This window comes from Capsella rubella, unplaced genomic scaffold (genome assembly GCF_000375325.1).
Source record: "Capsella rubella cultivar Monte Gargano unplaced genomic scaffold, Caprub1_0 scaffold_3, whole genome shotgun sequence".
NCBI lineage: Eukaryota > Viridiplantae > Streptophyta > Magnoliopsida > Brassicales > Brassicaceae > Capsella > Capsella rubella.
In genome coordinates, this window is record NW_006238921.1 from 4,403,475 (window position 1) to 4,424,513 (window position 21,039).

Consider the following 21,039-nt stretch of genomic DNA (forward strand, 5'->3'; position numbering starts at 1 on the left):
GGTAGAGTGATTCATGCCTTTTATTAGCTAGAAAAAAGTAACGCGAATGCGATTATGCGAAATAAATAACAAAATTTACAGCAATTTTTGTGAAGAAAAGAGAAAACAACATTGGATGATGCATTGCATGGAACTCTCTAGAAGCTTTCATCCTTCCCACATCGAGTCGAGATGTTGCATCGGAATTAACATTGTAGTAGTAGTAGTAGTAGCAGCTAGTATTTCACATCATATTGAGGTTGCATGGGCCTCGAATTTTGAGTCTTATGAGTGTAAATATCGGATTTTGGATGGGCATGGGACCAAAAAACACGACGTGGTGGTATTTTGATAATTAAGTAGCGAAGCGAGCGTAGCGTAGTGATGTCTTGTGTTCCCAAGATAATGTTAAACAAATAACACCAGAAAAATCTCTCGCAGAATAATATAAACCAAAACTTTTATCATCTGTTAAGGGTGAATATGTCACATAACCAAATCTTGTAACATAAATATGGTTTAATAATTAACCAAAGACAATCAGAGTAATTAATTCCAAAAGAAATTCTAATCCGTAAAGAAAAAAAATCGGACCGTCCCTTTCCCCACTCATGTAGTTTGATTGGTTACTCTGAAAGATAAAATTGATCTCTCTCTTCCCGTTTTCATTTCTTTCTCTTCTCTGGCGGCCGATCCCGTCGCTAACTCTCTACATGACCTTGAGAATTTAGCACTATATTCCAGGCTTGTTTTGCTCTAATCTGGATCGAAACCACAGAAGCAGATAAATCATTTTCGTTTTGATTCCTGCTTATCCTAGGTTTTGTTCCCCTTTGATCTGTATTCTCTACTCCTTTCACCGGCTAAGTTTCATGATGTGTTTGTTAGGGTTTGTGTTCTATGTATTGTGTGAATTTATTGTTTCAGATTGAGTTCATCCTCTTTTCTTTTTTTTTGTTTCCAATTCCGTCTCCTTTGGTTTTTTTATAGGTCCTCAATTATATATACAAATCCTCTGAATTGGATTAGCCTAGTAAGAGTTGCATGTTTTAGTGTCTTGTTTACTTTGTCAATGTGTATTATTAACATTTTAAGCTGTTTTTGGTATCCTAATAACTGTTTATATGCATAGTCTATGTCTAGCAACCCCTTTTCTTTTTTAGTAAGGAATATAGTGTTTCTTATTATGGTGGATTTTGGTAATATGGTTGTGTTTTGTATATGCAGGTGTCTTTATTTATCTACCAAAAAATGTCCAATTATCAAGGAGATGATGCTGAGTACATGGAAGACGTAGATGACGAGATGGAAGATGTCGAAGATGATATGGACGAGGAGTTTCGTGGCGATGATCTTGGTGCATCTGATTCTGATGTTGAGGAAGTTGAGTCGGTAAGCATCCCTGATCATCTTGGCTTTTCTTTTTTTTTTTTATTATCTATGCTACTTTATTATAATTTGTTCAGCTTCCTTTTTTTGTTTCTTTCTAATATAACCTATGTTGTAATTTCGTGTTGTTTGGTTTCAGAATTCTAAAGTAGCTGATACCTCGGCGGAGCAAGCTCGGAAAGGGAAAGATATCCAGGGGATTCCTTGGGACAGGCTTAGTATTTCTAGAGAGAAATACAGACAGACTAGGTTAGAACAGTATAAGAATTATGAAAATGTCCCTAACTCTGGGGAATCCTCCGAAAAGGTTAGGGTTAGATTCTCTGATCCTCCATTGTTGTGTTAATGTTGGAGGTGCGCACAGTTACTTAATAACATCATTTTATTGTATGGATTCAGGTTTGCAAGGTCACACAGAAAGGGGGACTATTTTATGACTTTTGGCGGAATTCAAGATCTATTAAATCTACTATACTTCATTTCCAGGTTTTTTGTTTATTTTAGAGTTCGCTAATTTGAACTACGTAGTTGATAGTACTTTATGGTTTTGATTTATATATTGTCTTTGGCATGGTTGAGGGCATAACATTTGTCTACTACTTATACTCTCTATCTGATCAAGAATCTTTACTGTGTCATAGTTGAGGAATTTGGTATGGGCAACTTCAAAGCACGACGTGTATCTTATGTCAAATTTCCTGGTTACACATTATTCTTCTCTAACGTCTGGAAAGCATGAAGTTCTCAATGTTCGTGGTCATGTTGCACCATCTGAGGTTAGTTTTTGCCAGATCGTAGAAGTTCGTCTTTGATCTAGCTATATGTTGTCCTAAACTGGTTTTTGCTTCGTTTAGAAACATCCTGGAAGTCTGCTGGAAGGATTTACGCAGACTCAAGTAAGTACACTTGCTGTAAAAGACGACTTTCTAGTTGCTGGCGGATTTCAAGGAGAACTTATTTGCAAGGTAAGTCTAGGTTTATTTTTTACGGATTATTTACATTAGCAACATGCATTCTCATTAGTAACGTTCATCTGTTTCCATAATGGTTCAGCATCTTGATAGACCGGGTGTCAGCTTTTGCTCTCGTACGACTTATGATGATAATGCTATAACCAACGCTATTGAGATCTACAACAAACCCAGGTTTGTGCTTGTCTTTCCACGTAGAGTTGTTAAGAGTCACTGCTTCTGTCTAATTTAGTTTTTGTTTTCTGATGGCAGTGGAGCACTTCATTTTACTGCTTCAAATAATGACTGCGGAGTTAGAGACTTTGACATGGAGAGATATCAGCTTGTTAAGCATTTTCGTTTTCCTTGGCCAGTGAATGTAAAGTCGTCTTTCTTTGCTTTTGATTTAGCATAACTCTTGATCTCTTAGGCTTGTAGCAAATGGTATGAGTTACATTGAGGCTTTTATAACTTCATTTATTCTCTAGTTTACCAAATCTGAGTGATAAATGTATAAGTGTTTTACTGCTAATAATCATTTAACAAAAATGGTATTCTTTGTTTTCAATTCGTTGATACAGCACGCATCTTTGAGTCCTAATGGTAAACTACTGGCTATTGTTGGAGACAACCCTGAGGGCCTTATTGTAGATCCCAACACAGGAAAGGTACATTTTTGTGGTCCTGGACATAAGCTTATAAAAATGGTTTGTCACCAGGCATATGCTTTACAATGTCAAAATCTTTGGAATTTCCTCTGCAGACATTGGAAACACTATCAGGACATTTGGACTTTTCCTTTGCCTCAGCGTGGCATCCAGACGGATTCACTTTCTCAACGGGAAACCAGGACAAGACTTGCCGTGTTTGGGACATCCGTAACCTTTCTCAGTCCGTTGCTGTCTTGAAGGGTAACCTAGGAGCGATCCGGTCAATTCGGTACACATCTGATGGGAAATACATGGCCATAGCTGAACCGGCTGACTTCGTACATGTCTATGATGTCGCAAACGGGTATGAAACAGAGCAGGAAATCGACTTCTTCGGGGAGATATCTGGAATATCTTTCAGCCCTGACACAGAGGCGCTGTTTATTGGGGTATGGGACCGCACTTACGGTAGCCTCCTTGAGTTTGGTAGGCGCAGGAACCATTCCTACCTTGATTCGTTTCTTTAAGCACGAAGAGAAGTATACACAACCCTCTCCAAGGAATAAAAGAGAGCTCATACAGCAACCAGTGAAGACGGCAGAATGGATCTCTTGAAGGTGTAAATGATGTGTTGTGCAAATGCTAGTAGTTAGTGTCTTTTGTTACCTTTTCCAGCCGGTGTGTTACTTTCTTATAACTGGTCTCCAAAGGCTCGTGCTCGGTTCGAAAGATGTGTACAGGAAGGGCTGGTTCAGTGGTGGCATAGTCTGGATTAGGACTTGGTGGTGGGGCTGCAGCTGGATCTATGTTTAAAATCGGTTTGCGGGTCCAAGGATCATTGCTGTTCTTTATTGGTGGCTTGTGAGTCTTTTGTTTTTGTTCCTTGTGTTTGTGGTTGTTGTAGGAACTCGAGTGTTTAGATCCTGTTCTGAGTTTAGAATGTGGAGATGTTTAACTAAACTATAATAATAATATTCCCTGTTCGTTTTTTATTCGATTACAAACCATATCAATACATCATTTATCTCTAAATAACAATATAAAATGTACATTTTAAATGTTCAGGTCACATCCTAACTTCTTTGGCTGATTGCAATAGATAACGTGTTTATGTACACACCATCGAAATTTTGCTTATGTTATCAAATCTCACTCTATCTACCTCCAGCTCCATTAAATTCGCTTTTTACACCCGTATTAAATGACCTTTTTTTTATATAATGTCCATCTATAACATGACAAGGCGCCAACAAAGACACTGGAGTATATAGCTGAGCAGGTAACGCTACAAAATGGCAAATGCTTAATAACAGCAGCAAGAAAGACACTGGTCTGCAGCTAGTAACCTCTTCACTAACCCTATAACCATAAACATGGCAAATTCTGTAAATTATCAAAAAAACATAACATTGAAATTAAAATAAAACAAGTTCTCTAAAGAAAAAGAAAATGTTACAACAAACATAGATGACAACAAAAGGGGGAGAAACTACTGAGCCACTGTAGAAGCAGCAGCAGCAGCAGCAGCTCCGGACTCATGTGAAGATTTGTATTCCGACATCTCCATTCTGTATCTCTCCACATCCTTTACTCCTTTGTCTTGATAAACCTGCACTGATGAAAATCTTTGTGATCAACCAGTGGTTTTAATATAAACGTGTATGTGATTTTATGATGATTCGATACCTGTTTCTCAGATTCAGTGAGATTGCTCCACATGTGTCCTATTTTCTTGGTAATGTTTCGTTCCTGTCCTGGGTACTCAGGTTTAAGCCTAGCGTGCTGCTCAGCAAAGAAGAAGTTGTAGCCACTCCTGTGGCACTTGGGCTTTTGAGAATCGACTACAGTCAACTTTGCTTTCTTCCTATGCCGGCGTTGGGATGACGGTACAGCGGCTGAAGGTGTTTCCATGGTTTGTTGGGACTGCCTTGGCGTTTCAGGAATGTGGTAAAGCACACCTCTCATCTCTTGGGAGCCGATTTTCACTGTCATTAGGTAACCATGATCAAACTTCCCGTCAATGAATCCATGATACTCATACCCAACTTGTCCTTCATCAACACCTGCACATTCCATAACTTAACGTCAAAATTTAACTAGACACACATGTGACAAGTCTATGCGGTAATCTTAAACGGACAAGGAAGGGAATCAATGGAGAAAGACAAGTGTAATTATTAGTTTGTGGAATGAAACAGAGAGACCTTGTCTTTCGTGCCATATTTGTAACACGTTAACTTAGGATATTTTAACATGTGAGAAAGTCAGAAAACTAAAGAACCCGAATGTGGAATTAACAGCCTTGCAGACAATGACTTGTTTACAAAAAGCTGTAATGAACTCTATTCAATGAACGGACTACTAAATACAACATTCTAAAAACTGATGCATGGACAGAGAAAAGAAAACAAAAGGCATAGAGTTAGAGAAACGTTTCTTGTACCTTCCTCAGGGTTTGGAGAGTCATTAGCAAGGCTCCTCATTGCTTCATCTGGAAAAGCATAAGAATTTTGGTTTATATCAGCTTGTCACAGAGTAACGAAAGAAAAGGCAAGAAACGATTAGATTTTATTTAGTGTTGAAATAAACCTGTTGATTGGATTGAAGACACTGGCTTTTCAAGGTAGTACACATGTTCCAGCTGATAAAGAAACTTGAGATAATACTTCCTCAAGACAAACGATGCACTTGTTATTGTTGTCGGAAAACTGAAAGCACCAATCACTTCTTTCCATTTGCGATCCTTTACAACCTAGAGTAACAAAAACAAAACACATTACAATTCTCAAAAATGGCAAAAACAATCACAAAACCATATGATTTAATGGTAACATGAACTCCTACCCTTTCGATGCCACCTCGAGATGTAACCTCGATGAAAAGACGATGCAGATCAAGACTGTTTCCTCCCACAGTAGGAACCCTATAAAGAGACAGAGAATATATCACAATCTTTCAGAAATCGATTAATGGAAACCAAAGATAAAACAACACATAAAGCCTAAAGTAGTGCATAGATCATAATTACAATATCGAGATCAGTAAATACTAAATCCAGTTTGATGATTTCAGTTTCTTATGAACTAGATGGTTTCAGAAATACATATGGACAGGTAAAGAAAACTATAAACCTAATTCAACAGGCAAGACAGATGACATAACGCAATCGCTGCATCAACAAAACACAATGAAATGAATAAACTTGACCAATCCGTATTCCATTAAACCCTAAATGACACCAAATCTAATGCTTTTCCATCAATCTTAGCACACAAAATATCAACACCTAAACCCTTAATCTATAATCAAAACGAATCTTAAGAGTACAATACAAAACAAAATTGCATATATTTCTGATAAATCCTACAAATGACAGAACAAGAAACACCATTCAACTCAATCGACACCAAAAACAAACAAAACATCAACACCTCAACCCTAAAATCGGGGGTTTTTTTTCTTTCTCTTCCACAATCTTAAACCTAACGAGACGGTCTTAAAACCACAAAACAGACACACACACACACACAAAAATGAAAAGAAAAAAAGAACTCACTTCAAAGTCTTGCTGGTCAATCCGAGTAAAGCTCGGAGCTTTTCCCAGAAGAGAGCAGAGTTACGGACAAGATCATCGTATGTGGCAGGAGCAGAGGAATCGCCGCATCTCTGGTTGTCTGAAGGATAACCATTAACGGGCTCCACGTGAGTTTGAGAGTAGGGTGAAATATCGGTCGACATTTTTTTGGCCGGCTTGGGTAAAGAGGTAATGAGATGACCGTATTTAAGATTTTTATTGTTCTTAAATATAAATATTAATCCCCCCTCCCCTATCCTATAAATTGTAAAGAAAGATAAAAAGATAAGGTTTAAACCAATAATCACACAGATTTGAGAGATTTTATTTTTTATCTAAAGAGATTTTATTTTTTATCTAAAGAGATTTTTCCCTAAATCATATATTTTTTAATCTGTGGTTAGCTATTTTATGTCTTTGTATTTTATACTACTTTTTAGTCAAGACTAAAATATTTACTTCCTTTTTCGGCTAATTACTTTGATTAGATTAACCTGATAGCCTAGCGGCCCTAGCCCATAATACAAGCCTCTTTCTCGGTTAATGGGCCTACTTATAGCACATTATCAATGGATTCAGGACTCACCTGCTCGGCTTGCTCGTGTCACACTTTTACCCTAAATAAAATTAAAACAAAGGCCAGACCGGCCGGTCAAACCGGAAATTGTCTATTTAAAAACTGGAATTGAGTTCAATCGCTGGTTGAATCCACTAGAACCGGTGATCCAATTGGTGTGTCAAGATACGGATTTACAAAATTTTATTCTCAAGTTTGATTAGTTGTAATTTTTGAGTATAAAATTAAATCAGAATTCAGTAACCTGTCCGATTTTCAAAACGTTGTCTCTGGAAAATTTTAAAAAATCGATAGTGTTGTTAACCATTAGGACAATGTGGTAAAGAGACATTTATTAATATTACAAAAAATGCAAATCTGTAGAAACAAAAATGTTTGATAATTCCACAACAACAAGACCAAAAATTTCAAGTTGGTATAGCTAATCGTGAAGCAGGAGAGTATTGACGGACGAGAAACCAAAGTATGGAGACAAGCAAGATCAATTGTGTCGATATATAGATCCCGATCCTACATGTCTTTCCTAAGATGACTTCACGGTTTGATTCGGGATCTTCTGTCAAAGAATGTAACTTCTTAGGTTCTTGGGGTAACTGTAGAGAACTCAGAGATTTTGTGAGCATCAAATGCTCGATTTCGGCTTCGATTTTTCTCTGGACAATGCCTTCGAGTTCAGACTCCATTATCGAGTTTTCGAGCTCTTGGATCTTGGCTTCCTTTTCCTCCAGAGCAGCTCTTGCTTCCTCGATTTTGTGTTCCAGATGTTTTACCTTCTCCTTCAAGATTAGTGCCTTTGATCCTGAGGATGTTGAGTTATCTTCTCTACTATTTTCATTTCTTGGCTGGTCTGATGAGCTCAGTCCATCAGCGTTCGAACGTAGTGGTATAGATTCCTTATCCAGTGCCTGTAAATTTTGAACCTCTGCACACATTTCAAATGCATTGTTAGACTAGAAAATAGCATATAACAGTGAGAACATAAAGATGTCAATTTCTTTCAGATAGAAAAAGAAACAGAAATTGTAGCTTTGCAAGATGATCATTGACGCAATTGACATGGTTATCGAAATCAAGATTTGTGTGCGTACCTTTCCAAAGAGCTTCCTGCAGAGCTGCAAAACTTCTGATAGAATCTGCCAGTGGATCCTTGTCGGTCCAATGACTGTTGTTTTTCTTACTCTGATCTTCTCCATTATACCCATTTTCGCTTCGGCTATATGTTTGAACTTCCTCCCTAAGTTGACCTTCTTTGCTATATCCCCCAATATGATTCATCATCAATCTCTCATATTTCTCTCCTTGGTTAGCAACAGAAACTGTGCCACTTGAAAATACAAAATCACTACTTCTCAAGTCGGAATCCATGCTCGAACAAGGCTTTTCCTTCTCGATATTCACCCGCTCTTCACTCTTCACAGTATCACTCCAGATTTTTCCTTGCCTACCTGAAACAATCTTCCCTCCTACTGCATTCTTTGTACCTATTGCATTACCACTATGCTCTTCGCTGTTCTCAGACGCTTGGCCAACAGTAAAGATACAATCAGGATCAGGACTAAACCCGTTGACTACACCTGGATGATGATGATGATGCACCATATTCACAGATCCAACAGAGCCTTCACTACTCTGCCTTGCTTCAACTGAAGACAAGTCCACATGTTTAGAAGGAGGATTCACCAAACCAGTCAAATTACGCTTCAGTAACTTACTACCATCATCAACAGGAGCAGCGTCGTCCTTCACAGGACCATCTCTTTTGATCCTTCTCCATTTCTTCAAACCGAAACCTTTTCTCGTCAAAGGCACTGATCCAGCCGGAGACTCAACCCTGATAAAATGATCAACGTTGTTTGATCGTTGAGGTGATCCAACACCCTCATGATCATCATCAGGCAATACTAATGATCCATTCACATTATGATCAGCAAGTACTGAGTTACCATTGTCTTCCACGGATTCAGGGACTGAGTCATTCATGCCTAAATCCATAAACAGTCCGTTAAAATCCCAACACAAAATTAGAAATAGACTGACAAGAGATCAAATTCTCTATATCAGAGAGAAAAGCTGAAATTGTCCAGATTGTTGTAAACCTCTAAAGTAACTAGATTTAGATCACTACTTCTAAACAAAGAGCCGATATATATATATATATATATATATATAGTGAGTGATAGGTTAACCCAACCTCATCTACGAACTCCGATGAACAAAACACAACCCTCAATTCGACAATCTAATCTATAATTTACCAGGAAAAGAAAAGAAAAGAAAAAAAAAAAAAGAAGAAGGAGAATCGAATCCAGTTGAAAAGCGTACTTAAGACAATAGACCACTCATCCGGCGCGAGAGAGCAGCTTCCCCGAGATAAACAGAAGAGCAAGAGAAAATAATAATCTAACGGTCAGGCGACGGAGATATCCGCCGACATCGCTGAGGAGGAATATATTATGACCGGAAGGCAGAACCTGCATCAACGAAAATTACGAAATGGTTAAAGCGAACAGAATGGTTTAATGGACATCATTGAAAAAAAGAAAGAGCTGAAGATGGACACGTGGGTCCCACATGACATAAACCCAGAGCGCACAGCTGGCCGTCCGATCTGGACAACAACAGCATGTCGGAAGCTCAAGTATATTTTTTTATGATGAGCCCAGTATATTGGGCTATTAAGGCCCATTATATATAAACTCTAAAATCCAGTGCCATATTACTACGTACGTCAACATGGGTCGACGATTGACTTCTCAACGAAAAATGTTTTTTTTTTTTTTTAACACTGTCAACGAAGGATGTTTACTTTCCCTTAATTTGTAGATTTATTAAATAAATACGAATAATGACTCAGTGATGAGTGAGCTATAGAGGCATGCCTTTATTTATTATATATTTCCTATAACTTCAACGTTAGATTTATAGCCAGGAACAAAATTTTGAACCAAAATCTTCCTAGCTAGATATCGACTTTACTCAGAAGTTGATATTAAACGTAATATTCACAAGTTGATTACTCGACCCACGTACTTAAGTTATTTTACTACTTGTATTTTTCAATGGGCGATCCGATAGTGTACAATATCAGGTGAAAATAACAGGTCAGAAAAGAGACCATGGAACTGGCGTAACAATATCATAAACTAGATATTCGATAACACGAACTCGATATTGTTATCGTATAATAATTGTTCACATGTTTTAGACAAACTTTTGGTCATAAAATGTGTCCGTGTGGTCGAATATTTTACTTTTATTTTAGTTGGATATTGCCAATTTTGGTTGCGTGCAAAGAACTCTCAGGGTTCATGTGTGCGTTGATTGTTGAATGAATTGATTGTGTGAATTCTACGCGCCTAGTCTTACACTTGAGAAGAAGGCTTGCATTTGAATGGGGCCTAATTGTGAGTAAACAAATATCAGTGTCGTACGTCGATTTTGGCTTTTGTGTTGGACAGCGACGAGAGAAGCCTTATATTTGAAGCAACGTAGCTACTATTAGTATTTATCATATCAAGCATCATCATCATCATAAACAATATATCTAATTTGGACTTTCTTTATTTATTCTCTATACAGTGTACAGTAACGAGTTTGATGTTTTTTTTTTTCTAGCTATAATTACTAGCTATATATATATATATATATACGTAGTAGGAATAGTATCGATTGGTTGAAGTTTGTACAAACCATCGATGGGTTATTTACTTGATTTGTAACGATACACACATGCATGTCATCGTGAGTCTGTATAATTCTATGCTGTTAAAAAGTCAAACGAGACTACTAAAAATGTGAGTCATCTGACCAAAAATGAAGGAAAAAGAAAAGAGAAAGAGATAAACTGAACGTTGATCAAAAAAAAAAAAAAAGAGATAAACTGAACAAGTTTACGTGGAAAAGGGGATAGTTGTACCAAAAACTAGGCAGATTTGAATGCGATGATTCCGCTATTTTAAGAAAACAAGTACTTTAAATATCAGCATCTTCATTGTAAATGCATGAAAGTGACGGATAAGAAGATTTTCAAATCGTATCGACTTTTCGTCTTTTCTTCGAGCCATTTTGTATACTTCTACCAAAAGGTATTAAAACAAAACAAAAACAAAAACAAAAAATCTGTATACATTTTGGTCTTTTGGATCAAAGTGTTTTTCTTTATTTTTGGGTTCAACAAGTGTTTTCTGTATATAAATATTGGTCTAAGATTAAACTCTAATATAAAAATAATAAATCCATAAATGAAAACATAACAGTTAAATGGACCACGAGAGAGAATCTTTGGGTGTCACAAGATGTGTGCGCTCGTGCGTCCCGAAGAATAGAAACTGACAAAAAAAAAAAAGACGCAACCCTACGGCTAGTCCGGGCCCTCGAGCGCACTCTCGTATTAATTTTTTTCATTAACAGCCTCAAATTAGTACTTAATTAACTTATTATTATCCCGTCAGAGTTAGTAGTCTTAAACAATACATCTTCTCAGGACCCTCGCTATATAGTACTAGTATTATTTATACAGGTTTTGGACCCTATCAGTCTATTAATAAACCTTCTACCAAATTTACAAAAAAAAAAAAAAATACATCCAACGACTTTTAAATAAAAAAGAGACTTGTATAGAATATGCATGCGTGAAAGGAGGAACTCAGAGATCATTTTGGTCTCTTCCCCAAAATATGTTAATGTGTCACGGGTTTAATTTATAACCTCATGTTTTGTTTATTATATTTTTCAGAATTCTATATGGAGTATGAAATTAGTTAATTAATGAAGCCTGCCAGCCTGAGTTAATATTCGTATTTTACTCCGTAATCTATCCCATGGATTTCGAAACGTTGTGCGAAAATTTTATCTATGACGATCCAGCTAGGTTTCTCTTATATACTTATTTAATACCTTCAGCTAGACGACTAACCAAACCTATAATTGAGTTTAGGTGAAAGTTAGATAGGAACGAAAAATATAAGTCCTTTTTTATTTGTTCTGCGCAACTACCCTCGAGCAGTGCAAGCACGAATGCACGATGGATCATTGCATACTAATAAAAAATCAACGACATCCATTTTTTTTTCTTAATAATTATAGACATGCACGTAAATAATTAATCATTAAAATTGATAAATAATTTTTATACGTAAGAATAGTTGGTAGTTTTTAAAAACTACGTATGCATTGTACAAAGATAATTTTTAAGTTTTAACAGGCGGCTCATCTGATAATTATAACTTAATCTCGTACCAACCATATATAATCAAGCTACCGTCACGTCACGTCTGTTGCTTTGCATGCATAATTGGTCAACATTTGAGGTGATAATCATGTAAATCGTTGAAAACTCGATCTTTACATTTTATTCTGGTCAAGACACTTACGTTTTTTATTTTTGCTAAAAGACACTTACGTTTGAAACATGTATTTGTAGGTATAGAACGTACAAGAGAGAAATATTAACCAAAATTTGATAAAGTTGGTCACTTGGTAGAAATCAAAAACATCGAAACATTGAAAAATGGAGGGGCGCCTGTCGTAGACAAGAAGCTAGTGCTCCGTGCGTGTAGGGTTATAAAGTTACATACACGCGTAGAAAAATACGAGAATGGTGGTGGCGAATTAGGTGTTCTATATTTGTAATTATCGCTCGTTATTTATTATTAATCGTGCTAGATAGATATTTATGGATGGAAGCGAGAGACGTTCGTGCGGAGTGATTAGTGATCGTATAATACGACGATTGATGTAACCTGAGAGGATATGATTATTCTTCCATAGGACCCAAATAAATCATCCGGAATTTTTATGATATTTTGAAAATCCCTATTATGATATATTTGGGTTAATTTCTATTAAACAAAACCCATCAGTTGAGGTATTTTGTAAAATTCGAAGCTCAGGCATGTGTTTGTGGTTTTGGTATCATCATCATATACTTTAATTACTACTACCTGCCTTTGAATCCTATTTCGTCATTGGGAAAGAGATTTAGTTCCAAGAGATATGAAAACCGAACAAATTCTAAATTTAACATGTTGCACAGCACAAAATAATACAGGGTTTGTGGATTCCATCGACGTTAACACGAGACCACTTGAAAAGCACACAAATCTAGTCGATCTTCCCCCACAAAGCAGAACTTTCGTTAGATTTATAAAAAGATTCTCTCCCTAGCTAAATCTGTAAAACCCAAATATATTGAGTATACTAGTAGTATTAAAAAAAAAAAACAATTAACGTGGAGTTTGGTCAATTGCAATATAATTTGATTGCACGAATACTATAACTCTATAAGGTGGGAATGTGGGACTTTAATAATTAGCAAAAAGATTAGTCTTTAATAATGATGATGATGCATATATCATCCTCTTTTCACGTAAGATTAGTCTCTTTCTTTTGTCTTCTTTAGCTTTTTCTTCCTCCTCTTTTGCCAAAATTTCTTCTCTTTCGCTTTTACATTTTTTTTTGTCCAACAAAGAGACTAAATAAGGTAAAGACTCATTAACTTCTTCTCTTCTTCTTCTTTGATTCTTATCTTAAGCTGTCACGAGATAATATAGTTCCAAAGACTTTCACAGCTTCTCATTTTTTACAAGCAAAATAAATAAAAATAAACAAAGCACTCTCTTTTTCTTTCTTTTTTCTTCCGGGTCGAAATTCGTTTTTATGTAGTGGTCGTACTAAACACGCTTCCTTTATGTATGTAAAAAGCCTGTGGAATCTTCAAACCAGAGAGCCCTTTTGTTTCTTTGGTTGAATTCAACATTTTTTTTTTTAATGTGTGTGTGTTCATGATCCGACCATCTCTGCAACATCGTACTTTGGGAGACAACACTGTCGAAGACCATCTCCGTTGTCTTTCTTCACTCATAGAACTCTCTCTGTCTCTGTGTACTTTCTCCTTTCTCTTTCTCCGTACCTGTCAGCCCTTGATTACGCTTTTTTTGCTTCTTCACAAATCTCTAAGCACATATATCCATGTATGTATCTCTTCATTCTTCCTTGATTTTACCAACTCCTATTTTCAGGAAAAATTTAATCTTAACTTCTCTTTGTATTTCAGTGTTGCGACCTCTTCTCCGGTGAAATATTCAGGTCCTTATGGAGAGGATAAGCCAAAAAGAAGATCCTTGAGCTTGAATTTTCAGTCTTAGGGGATTCTGTCGAACACTTTGTGTGCTACTACATAACATGAAGCAACAACGATGGCAGTTCATTATCCTCTGCTTTCTCGTTTTGTTTCTAATAGTGGACGCTCGTGGCAGACGGCTACTCGGAGACGACGTCACCGAAGCTGCTCTGTTAACGGCGTTTAAGCAAATCTCCGTTAAGTCCGATCCTAACCACGTTCTGGATAATTGGAAACACGGGTCGGGTCGTGACCCATGTTCTTGGCGACGCGTTTCTTGCTCTGACGATGGGCGAGTCATTGCTCTCGATCTCCGATACGGTGGTCTTACCGGAACCCTAAGTCTCAGTAATCTCACGGCGTTATCGAATCTCCGGAAACTTTATTTGCAAGGAAACAGCTTTTCCTCTGGTTCTTCTTCTTCTTCCTCTTCAGGATGTTCTCTCGAGGTTCTGGATTTATCTTCAAACTTGATTACGGATCATTCAATGGTGGATTACGTTTTCTCCAGCTGTTTGAATCTGGTTTCTGTTAATGTCTCGCATAACAAGCTCGCCGGGAAATTGAAGACTTCTCCGTCGACGAGGAACAAGAGAATCACCACTGTTGATCTCTCGAATAATCTCTTTTCCGATGAGATTCCGGAGACTTTCATATCCAATTTCCCGGCGTCTCTGAAACACCTCGATTTAGGCGGAAACAATTTCTCCGGTGACTTCTCTCGTCTCAGTTTTGGCCTCTGTGGGAACCTCACCGTATTCAGTATATCACAGAACAACATCTCCGGCGACACATTCCCGATTAGCTTGTCCAATTGTAAGCTCCTTGAAACGCTAAACCTCTCTCGGAACAGTCTCGCCGGCAAAATTCCCGGCGATAGGTATTGGGAAAATTTCCAGAATTTGAAGCTGCTATCACTCTCACACAACCTTTACTCCGGCGAGATTCCAACGGAGCTTTCTCTTCTTTGTCGTACTCTAGAGGTTCTCGATCTCTCTGGAAACAGACTCACTGGTCAGCTTCCGCTAGCATTCACCTCTTGTGGCTCATTACAAACCCTGAATTTGGGAAACAACAAGCTCACCGGCGACTTTATAACCACCGTCGTGAGTAAACTCCCAAGAATCTCTCATCTTTACTTGCCCTTCAACAACATTTCAGGTTCTGTTCCGATTTCGCTCACCAACTGTAGTAATCTACGAGTTCTTGATCTCAGCTCAAACGAGTTTACTGGAAGAGTACCATCTGGCTTGTGCTCTCTTCAAATTTCTTCAGTTCTGGAGAAGTTGCTTATTGCCAACAACTACCTCTCAGGAACTGTTCCTGTAGAGCTTGGTAACTGCAAGAGCTTGAAGACGATAGATCTTAGCTTCAATGCTCTCACTGGTCCGATTCCAAAGGAGATATGGACATTGCCGAAACTCTCAGACTTAGTTATGTGGGCGAACAATCTCACTGGTGGAATCCCAGACGACATTTGTGTTGATGGAGGAAACTTGGAAACGTTAATCCTAAACAACAATCTCTTAACCGGTTTTATTCCAGAATCGATCTCCAAATGCACCAACATGCTTTGGATCTCCCTTTCTAGTAACTTGCTTACAGGCGAGATCCCGGTAGCAATAGGAAACCTCGAGAAATTAGCGATCCTGCAACTTGGGAACAATTCTTTGACTGGTAACATTCCACATGAGCTTGGGAAGTGCAAGAGCCTTATCTGGCTTGATCTTAACAGCAACAATCTAACTGGGAATCTCCCAGCTGAACTTGCTAGTCAGGCTGGACGGGTGATGCCTGGAAGCGTCTCTGGTAAACAATTTTCGTTTGTGAGGAATGAAGGTGGGACGGATTGCAGAGGTGCAGGCGGTTTGGTTGAGTTTGAAGGCATTCGTGCAGAACGGTTAGAGCATTTTCCGATGGTTCATTCATGTCCCAGGACTCGGATATACTCAGGCATGACCATGTACACGTTCAGCAGAAACGGAAGCATGATTTACTTAGACCTCTCCTACAATGCAGTTTCAGGTTCTATTCCTTTGGGGTATGGTGAAATGGGGTACCTTCAGGTCTTGAATCTAGGACATAATCTGTTAACCGGAACCATACCAGATAGCTTCGGGGGATTGAAAGCAATCGGGGTTCTTGATCTATCTCACAATGATCTCCAAGGATTCTTACCTGGATCACTTGGAGGGCTCTCTTTTCTTAGTGACTTAGATGTCTCTAACAACAATCTAACCGGACCAATCCCATTCGGAGGCCAACTTACAACGTTTCCAGTCACAAATTACGCCAACAATTCTGGTCTCTGCGGAGTTCCTCTGCTACCTTGCAGCTCTGGTGTTCGGCCCACGGGATCCCATACTCATCCTAAGAAACTGAGTATACCGACTGTGGTGATCACAGGGATTGTGTTTTCTTTCATGTGTCTTGTAATGCTTATTATGGTGCTTTACAGAGTAAGGAAGGTTCAAAAGAAAGAAAAACAGAGAGAGAAATACATTGAGAGCCTTCCGACCTCTAGTAGCAGCAGTTGGAAGCTCTCCAGTGTTCCTGAACCACTGAGCATCAATGTTGCAACCTTTGAGAAGCCGCTGCGAAAACTTACTTTCGCACACCTTTTAGAAGCCACAAATGGGTTTAGTGCTGATAGTATGATCGGATCAGGTGGGTTTGGAGATGTCTACAAGGCTCAATTCACTGATGGATCTGTTGTTGCGATCAAGAAGCTGATTCAAGTCACGGGTCAAGGTGATAGAGAGTTTATGGCGGAGATGGAAACTATTGGAAAAATCAAACATCGAAATTTGGTACCGCTACTTGGATATTGCAAGATCGGCGAAGAGAGACTTCTTGTTTACGAGTACATGAAATACGGAAGCTTAGAGACAGTTCTACACGAAAAGACCAAGAAGGGAGGAATCTTTCTTGATTGGTCTGCGAGGAAGAAAATTGCAATAGGAGCTGCACGTGGGCTAGCTTTCCTGCACCACAGCTGCATTCCTCATATTATTCACAGGGATATGAAGTCAAGCAACGTTCTTCTAGACCAAGATTTCGTAGCTCGTGTCTCGGATTTTGGTATGGCAAGGCTAGTGAGCGCTCTGGATACTCACTTGAGCGTGAGTACACTCGCGGGTACTCCTGGGTATGTTCCACCAGAGTATTACCAGAGTTTCCGGTGCACGGCAAAAGGAGATGTGTACAGCTATGGAGTTATACTTCTCGAGCTCCTCTCAGGCAAGAAACCGATTGATTTAGAGGAGTTTGGTGAAGACAACAACCTGGTAGGATGGGCCAAACAACTCTACAGGGAGAAAAGAGGAGCTGAGATTCTTGATCCGGAGCTAGTAACAGATAAATCTGGCGACCTTGAGCTAATTCATTACTTGAAGATTGCGTCTCAGTGTTTGGATGATCGGCCATTCAAAAGACCAACTATGATTCAAGTCATGACAATGTTCAAAGAGCTTGTTCATGTCGATACAGAAAACGATAGTCTGGATGAGTTTTCGCTCAAGGAAACACCGGGCGTTGAAGAATCACGAGATAAGGAGCCTTAAGAAGATGAGAGATTGTAGAATTCAGCGAGATCAAGAAGATTTGAATTTTATTATTTTCTTCCAATTTTTGTTGTTACTTGTGTTAGTGATTCAGTGTATATAATAACAGTAAAGCAAATCCAAGTCTTTAGATGTGGAAAAATGGAATGACAGACGTCGACACTGAAGTGTGTTTTTACTTACCTTTCACGGTTCTACCGTTCTAGGCTATAGAGAATTACTTCCTTGTATAGTGTTTTTTGTATCTTCTTCGTTTCATTTCGTTATTATCTTCTGAGCCATGTTATATGTGATGTACAATACATACTAAAAATTCTTCTAAATTTCTTCCTCTGTATGGTATTGAACTCTATAGATAAGATTTTCAAGCTGTTACATGAAGAATTTTGGTGATTGATCTAAGATAATCTGAATATGATAAATTCCAAGAGTCTCAAGTTTGGCGATTAAGGAACAAAAAACTCATGTCAGACAAATAAGATCTCTCTGCTTATGACGTTGAAGATTATGGATACATTACATATACGCGTTACAAAAAAAGTGAAGAACAAAACAAAACAATAATTAAGAAGAAAAAAAAGAGAAAATTAATGCGTCTTTTCAAAAGAAAGAAAAAAAAAAATTACTTAAGGGATAGACATACATACATTTCAATGTCATGTATGTACGAATAAACCATATACTTTAAAAAAATAATTTCATTAAATTAAAATAATTAAAAAGAAAAGACCCAAAACCAGAAGAATAAATCCGTTGAGTAAACGTCTCTCGATCGATTGTATCAACAGAAGAATCCAAAGTCTTTTGTTGCATTAAAATGTATTGTATTCTTTGTAAAATTTAACTTAGGCTCCAGCGTAAGGGTTAGGCTTAGGTTTGCCCTTGACTAGACCACATTGGAGGCTTGTCTCAGGCATGTTGTATTCATCTCTCAGCGATTTCTCTGGCGACAAGACACTTGCGTAAAGCTGCTGTCCTAAGTAACGTCTCTCGGTGTTTTCAGATCGAATGTTCCACATTCCACAGTTGTCGAATGTGAGCAAAATTGCTGCCCAACATTTTGGGTAGACTTGGACTGTGTGTCTGCTCACTGCATCAAGAAGGTTGTAGTTCTTTCTCTTCTCTGGGGTCCAAGTCCCTGGCTCGACACTTTGAAAACAAAGTGAATTTCAAAATTAGGTTAAAATGATATAGGTTACCTGCTGTGAAAGAAAGTATTTGGTTACTTGTTCTAAAAGAATTGATTGTTTGTTTTTTTTTCACTTACGCGACGGCAAAGAAGGAGTAACCGTCCAAGTGCCAAGACTGAACACTCTTCTCGTGGTTCTCAAACACAACCTCAATAAAGTTGCGGTGAGTGATGTTAAGAACATTTGGCTCGATCTTGATGTTCTTGGTTTGTTCTGGGGTTGGGTTATCGGTGATGGTGTCGTACTTGAATACCTTGTCGGCGATACCAAAGTACTCGGCGAGCTTCAATGGGGTTTCCGGGTCAGTGTGCGAGACTCCGTTCAACGCGTACCTGAGCTTTCCATCGACCTTGCCTTGAGTGTTGACAAGCTTGATGGTGCGTGTGATGTTGATCTTTCCGTAGTGGTAAGATCCCTGAGGGTTAGGCCTGGCAGCACTGGCGGTCAAGTTCCACCTGAAAGATCGGAACTGGTTCAAGGACCAAGCCCAGCCGACTGGACCAGCGGGTAGCTGCGAAGAGGCGGGGCCTTTTCCTCCCTCGTAGCGTAGAAGACCAGTTGTAGTTATAACCGACTTCAAGAACCTAGAGGATGCAACCATGTAGTAATCTTTAGCTTCTTGGTTAGCGGTAAGGATGGTTCCGTAACACTGACCGACATGAACGTCGAGAGAGTCGTAATCGTTCTGGAGCACGTGCGATCCTTCCATCTCAACGAGCTTCAACTTGTGATTCTGAATCCTAAAGTTGAGAGATGTCTTCAAACCCACGTTACAGATCCTAACCCTATAGGTCTTTCCAGGTTTCAGGTTAAAGAGGGGCGCATCGGATCCATCACCTTTTCCGGACTTTCCATTGATGAGAATACCATCTGGACGGCCAAGAGTACGACCGCCATCAAGGAATTTCTTCAACTGGGTGTGGCTCTTAGTGTACCAGTCACCGATCAAGACGGTATAGTCATCTTCTGGGTCAGCGTACGGGACGGGGATGAGAAGACGGCTGTTCACACGGAGACCACCGAACCCACCAGCGGAACGGTGCAACGCGGTGCTGGGGTAGTAGAAATAGCTTCCGATCTGATCCTTAGGCTGGAATTTGTAAGTGAAGTTGGTACCAGGCATGATCGGACACATAGTCCCTGGAGTCCCATCTTGCCAACAGTTCTTCCTGTGTTGGATCCCATTCCTAAAACGCAAAAAAAACAAGAACACATATATTATAAGAATATCGGAGAAATGAGCAAATATTTTCTATTGAAAACATGCAAATTAGAAATGACATTTTGGAAAACGGTGAAACTAATGTTACTACCATGTGATGAGGAAAGGTTCGTCGAGATTGTTGAAGACATTGATGATGATGTTGTTGTTTGAGGTTGAGTTGATGTTGGGACCAGGGAATTGGCCGTTGATGAGAATGACTTGTTGTGGAACGCCGAGAGGAGACACGGTTCCGTAGGTTACGTTCCACACGTGGTGGAAGTAAGGGTCTTCTGCTCGGACCACAACCGTAGCGGCTGCGGCCAGGTAGAGGCACGCGGCCAAGAGTTTAACCCCTCGCATAACAATAAACAATTTTAGGTTCTTGGGATAATAGTTTTAGATTTTTATGTGTTTTGGTGTGTGGTGGGGTTACTATATTGTCTATTGTTATATAACTATGCTTTGGGGTTTGAATTTCGAGTTGTGGAAATGTTTGAAGGCGTTTTTATAGGGTTTTTTTAGACGAATGTTTTTCCTTGTTTTTCTCGTCTTCTTTGGGGTCTCCTACCATTTCGCTATTCCCTTCGTCCATATTTGGTGGGTTGGGGACTATTGAACTTTAACCTCTCCCTATTTTTAGAGTTTTCTTTTTTTTTTATTTTCTCTTTGAATTTTTTTTTCTTTTTTGGTTTCCATGCATGTCTTAAAGAATTTTGCTATTTTGGATTAAAACATATATTACAAGATAGATAATTGTAATGAATTCCATATCATAAAGGTATATGACCTATAATTGTTTTTTCAAAAATTATAAAATTATGTTATTTTACAATATTTTTCGTT

General features: G+C 38.5%; 5 protein-coding genes across 6 annotated transcripts; 2 read left to right on the top strand and 3 right to left on the bottom strand.

Moving 5' to 3' along the window:
• The first annotated feature begins 581 nt into the window (after window positions 1-581).
• LOC17892757 (uncharacterized WD repeat-containing protein C2A9.03) lies at window positions 582-3,960 on the top strand. The gene is made up of 10 exons (XM_006297614.2): window positions 582-799; window positions 1,207-1,371; window positions 1,508-1,675; window positions 1,768-1,854; window positions 2,010-2,144; window positions 2,223-2,333; window positions 2,422-2,513; window positions 2,592-2,697; window positions 2,900-2,986; window positions 3,082-3,960. The coding sequence occupies exons 2-10, from the start codon at window positions 1,231-1,233 to the stop codon at window positions 3,493-3,495; spliced, it is 1,341 nt and encodes a 446-aa protein (XP_006297676.1). The 5' UTR covers window positions 582-799; window positions 1,207-1,230; the 3' UTR covers window positions 3,496-3,960.
• Window positions 3,961-4,165: 205 nt separating this feature from the next.
• LOC17891483 (high mobility group B protein 10) lies at window positions 4,166-6,731 on the bottom strand. 2 transcript variants are annotated; one of them, XM_006298001.2, is made up of 6 exons: window positions 6,525-6,731; window positions 5,813-5,891; window positions 5,558-5,720; window positions 5,412-5,459; window positions 4,655-5,031; window positions 4,166-4,577 (listed from the first exon to the last, which is right to left on the bottom strand). In XM_006298001.2, exons 1-6 carry the CDS (start codon window positions 6,704-6,706, stop codon window positions 4,458-4,460), a joined length of 969 nt encoding a protein of 322 aa, XP_006298063.2. In that variant the 5' UTR covers window positions 6,707-6,731; the 3' UTR covers window positions 4,166-4,457. The 2 variants fall into 2 exon arrangements, with proteins under 2 accessions (XP_006298063.2, XP_023641318.1); XM_023785550.1 differs by having other exon boundaries at window positions 4,469-4,582.
• Window positions 6,732-7,434: 703 nt separating this feature from the next.
• Window positions 7,435-9,616, bottom strand: LOC17892581 (WPP domain-interacting protein 3). Its single transcript, XM_006297543.2, has 3 exons — window positions 9,442-9,616; window positions 8,208-9,101; window positions 7,435-8,041 (listed from the first exon to the last, which is right to left on the bottom strand). The coding sequence occupies exons 2-3, from the start codon at window positions 9,097-9,099 to the stop codon at window positions 7,527-7,529; spliced, it is 1,407 nt and encodes a 468-aa protein (XP_006297605.1). The 5' UTR covers window positions 9,100-9,101; window positions 9,442-9,616; the 3' UTR covers window positions 7,435-7,526.
• Window positions 9,617-13,641: 4,025 nt separating this feature from the next.
• On the top strand, window positions 13,642-18,127 carry LOC17891820 (receptor-like protein kinase BRI1-like 3). The gene is made up of 2 exons (XM_006296794.2): window positions 13,642-14,090; window positions 14,174-18,127. Exon 2 carries the CDS (start codon window positions 14,302-14,304, stop codon window positions 17,800-17,802), a length of 3,501 nt encoding a protein of 1,166 aa, XP_006296856.1. The 5' UTR covers window positions 13,642-14,090; window positions 14,174-14,301; the 3' UTR covers window positions 17,803-18,127.
• Window positions 18,128-18,290: 163 nt separating this feature from the next.
• Window positions 18,291-20,657, bottom strand: LOC17893080 (L-ascorbate oxidase homolog). The gene is made up of 3 exons (XM_006299238.2): window positions 20,306-20,657; window positions 19,070-20,179; window positions 18,291-18,951 (listed from the first exon to the last, which is right to left on the bottom strand). The coding sequence occupies exons 1-3, from the start codon at window positions 20,554-20,556 to the stop codon at window positions 18,648-18,650; spliced, it is 1,665 nt and encodes a 554-aa protein (XP_006299300.1). The 5' UTR covers window positions 20,557-20,657; the 3' UTR covers window positions 18,291-18,647.
• Between the last annotated feature and the right edge of the window lie 382 nt (window positions 20,658-21,039).